At 35.3% G+C, this 2,885-nt stretch overlaps 1 protein-coding gene across 3 annotated transcripts; it reads left to right on the top strand.

Annotated features, from left to right (window-relative positions):
• Positions 1–457: 457 nt before the first annotated feature.
• On the top strand, positions 458–1,492 carry LOC132200783 (uncharacterized). Of its 3 annotated transcripts, none has more exons than XM_059626498.1 (3): positions 458–555; positions 611–1,000; positions 1,056–1,492. In XM_059626498.1, the coding sequence occupies exons 1-3, from the start codon at positions 531–533 to the stop codon at positions 1,157–1,159; spliced, it is 519 nt and encodes a 172-aa protein (XP_059482481.1). In that variant the 5' UTR covers positions 458–530; the 3' UTR covers positions 1,160–1,492. The 3 variants fall into 3 exon arrangements, with proteins under 3 accessions (XP_059482481.1, XP_059482480.1, XP_059482479.1); XM_059626497.1 differs by having other exon boundaries at positions 1,050–1,492; XM_059626496.1 differs by having other exon boundaries at positions 611–1,492.
• The last annotated feature ends 1,393 nt before the right edge of the window (positions 1,493–2,885 follow it).

Raw genomic sequence — 2,885 nt, 5'->3', positions numbered from 1 at the left:
TATTTTATCATTCAAATATTTAAAGCCCTCTGAATTTTTCAATGTCTACCTATTTATTATCTTCCTTTATGCAAACCAAAGCTGTCGTGATAAAAATGGAAAAATAAATATTTATTTTTATGCTGTAGGTGCAAGTTAAATTCATATTGCATTTATTAAAGCAATAATTTGTATCAAGACACACCATGCAACTTTGTTATTTAAAAAAAAAAAAAGAAAATTTAGGCAACTTAAAATAATCATAAATGATATGAATATTATCCAATTTATTCTTTATTTAATTAATTATTCCACTCTCATTGAAACATACGACATTTCGTATTAAGTTCAGCTACAGGCACTAAAAATAATCTTAAAAACAGTCACAACATGTTTTTACGCGATAAAAAAACTGATAATTAATTAACTCTATCAACACTTCCTCATATTAGGTTGGTTTCTTTACACCATTTTTTTATACCAGACATTCACACAATTCACAGTTCAACTTCAACAGCCTAGCTTTAATTCCACAGAAGAAAAGTGAGAAAATGAACGCTACCTACAAAGATTTTGGTAAGTTCTAGGAGAAATTGAAAAGAGAACTATATTTTCAATTAAATTTAAATAGTGTCCGACTCAGCAGGACTACCGATGAAGGAAATACCGCACTGGTGGTTAATATCCGGTTTCCTTGTGGTGATGCACTTGATCACCATGATTCTCATCACCATCGTCATCGTCAAATCACGCTCTGATGATGAGTCGACCAAATCATTGCCGACAAAAAGGTCCAGGGTTGTATCTGGACAGAGAATCATAGATGCTGAGGAAATCCAAATGGAAACCTTACCTACGCAAGAGCGTCAAAATAAAGGAATGGAATTTGCTTATGAAGAAGCATGTGGTGGCTTCTCTGAAGAAACATACCAACCGCCTCCCTCAGGAGCATACCAGCCTGCCCCCAGTACTTTCAAGGCACCCATACCAAAATTTTGCGAATCTTATGAGTACAACCAATGTGACGAACCCACCTATTCAAATAATGCAGATACTTATGGAAACCTTAGTTACAGTTACTCTAGCTTTGACGATGAAGAAACATACGCAAATGTCAACACTCTCAAAAAGTGATAACATCAAGATCTGCTTGTTAACTTTTTTTTTTAAATTGATATAAAATTATAAAAAAAATAATATCGCTCCTCTCATAGTAATCAGAGGAGTGATATTCTTTGGTGTTTGGTGTAAAATGATGTATTTGGGCAGAGAATGCCTGGTGGTACATTAATAAACACAATTGTAACTAAAATTTTGGCCAATAAATTGCAGCAATGCGTAAAAAAAGTATGCCCATTCCTATCAGGCTAATACTATAATCTATAATGATATAAAATTTAGACTTCATTATTAGTCTAGTCACAAAAATAATATTAATAATTTCCAATTTCCTCCATATTATACTGTGTAGTAAATTTAATCGTTGTTATGGCTAATTATATATAATAAAAAGTTAACTCCATGAAATGTAGATTTTTTCTTCAATTTTTTACCGTCTCAATATAAATATTATTAAAACATGGTAGCAAATAAGGTAAAGTAACTGCTGTATTAGAACACATAAAGAGCACTGTTAAATCGTTGCAGTTGAGCTTTAAGAGTATACACAAGAGGGGTCACCCTGACATGAGGGGCTATCAAGTTTCCTGAGCTTCTCAACAGGAAGTGAGAGGGCTGTCTGCGAAAATTTATTCTGATCGTCAAGGCGGAGTTTGGACGCCATCTTCAAAATGCCGATTCGCAGACGGTGCACCGGAACCGAATTAAGTTGTCGGCGGCCATAATCCAGCTGATTTTCTGATAATGACTGCAGCGCGTGAGAAACGAACCCAAGACAAAGGGGGACGACTCAATTTAGGAAGCAGGTGGCGTTTTTATAAGAGAGTGGGAAGCCTACAAATTGAATAATAATAAAAAAATACAATTGATATCAAAGACAAAATGCATTTTCTCTCATATAACGATTTCTATAAAAAAATTTTTTTTATATATTATCAAATAAAAATTACGTTTAAATATCATAAAATTATGGTTAATTATTAATTAAGGAAAGCAGGTGTTTTCATATATTATGGAATTATGAAGATAATGAGAATCCTCAAGATTATAATGACCGCCCTGCCGAGCTGTAAATTTATGGTGTGCGAAGAAGGGGAGTTTTCCTAATGGGGGTAGTTTGCTTGCCGGAGGTGTTTGTTTTTCGATCGTCTAAGTAAGATAAAAATGCTCCAAGCAGGTATAATATTAAGAAATTGAGATTTTTTCCTCCAGAATGAAAACTTTACTTACTAATGCCAACATTTTAAAACATTTTCTCTCTGGCAAAATGTCGAAAATTGAGGAAAAGAGCAAGTATGTACAATATCACGAAAAATGCACAAAAAATGAAGAAAAAAAAAAGAAAAACGTTTTCCCTTATATTGTTGATCGATGTTCCTCCCTGCCGGATAATAGCATTTCTCACAACTTTAAAGCGTCCCTCGGGCGAGAGCAGCATCGCATCTCGTGTTAATGAGACGACCGTGCTTTTGCTCCCTCCATCCCGACGACGTAACTCAAACTTCAAACTGCGCAAAGTGAATTACCTGGCACTGCTTTTCACGTCGCGTCAGGATGAAAGCGCAAGATAATTTGGTTATCTCGAGACTCACGACTTTGTCAACACCGCGGCCCCTTTGTCTTTCTCATTAATTTCTCCTTAATAGCTCGCGCAATTACGGCACAAAGTGGCTGGCGGGGGATGAGAGAGAAAAAGAGAAAACGCATTTTCTTTGTCGGAAATTTCCACAACGCGCGGCCCGTTTTATTTATGTTTCTCGAGACGTCAATTAACGAGAGGAGAAAAA

The sequence above is a fragment of the Neocloeon triangulifer genome, unplaced genomic scaffold (genome assembly GCF_031216515.1).
Source record: "Neocloeon triangulifer isolate White Clay Creek 2 clone unplaced genomic scaffold, ASM3121651v1 ptg000014l, whole genome shotgun sequence".
Classification (NCBI taxonomy): domain Eukaryota; kingdom Metazoa; phylum Arthropoda; class Insecta; order Ephemeroptera; family Baetidae; genus Neocloeon; species Neocloeon triangulifer.
Note: the sequence above shows the minus strand (reverse complement) of the source record. Positions and strands in the feature narration are given on the sequence as shown.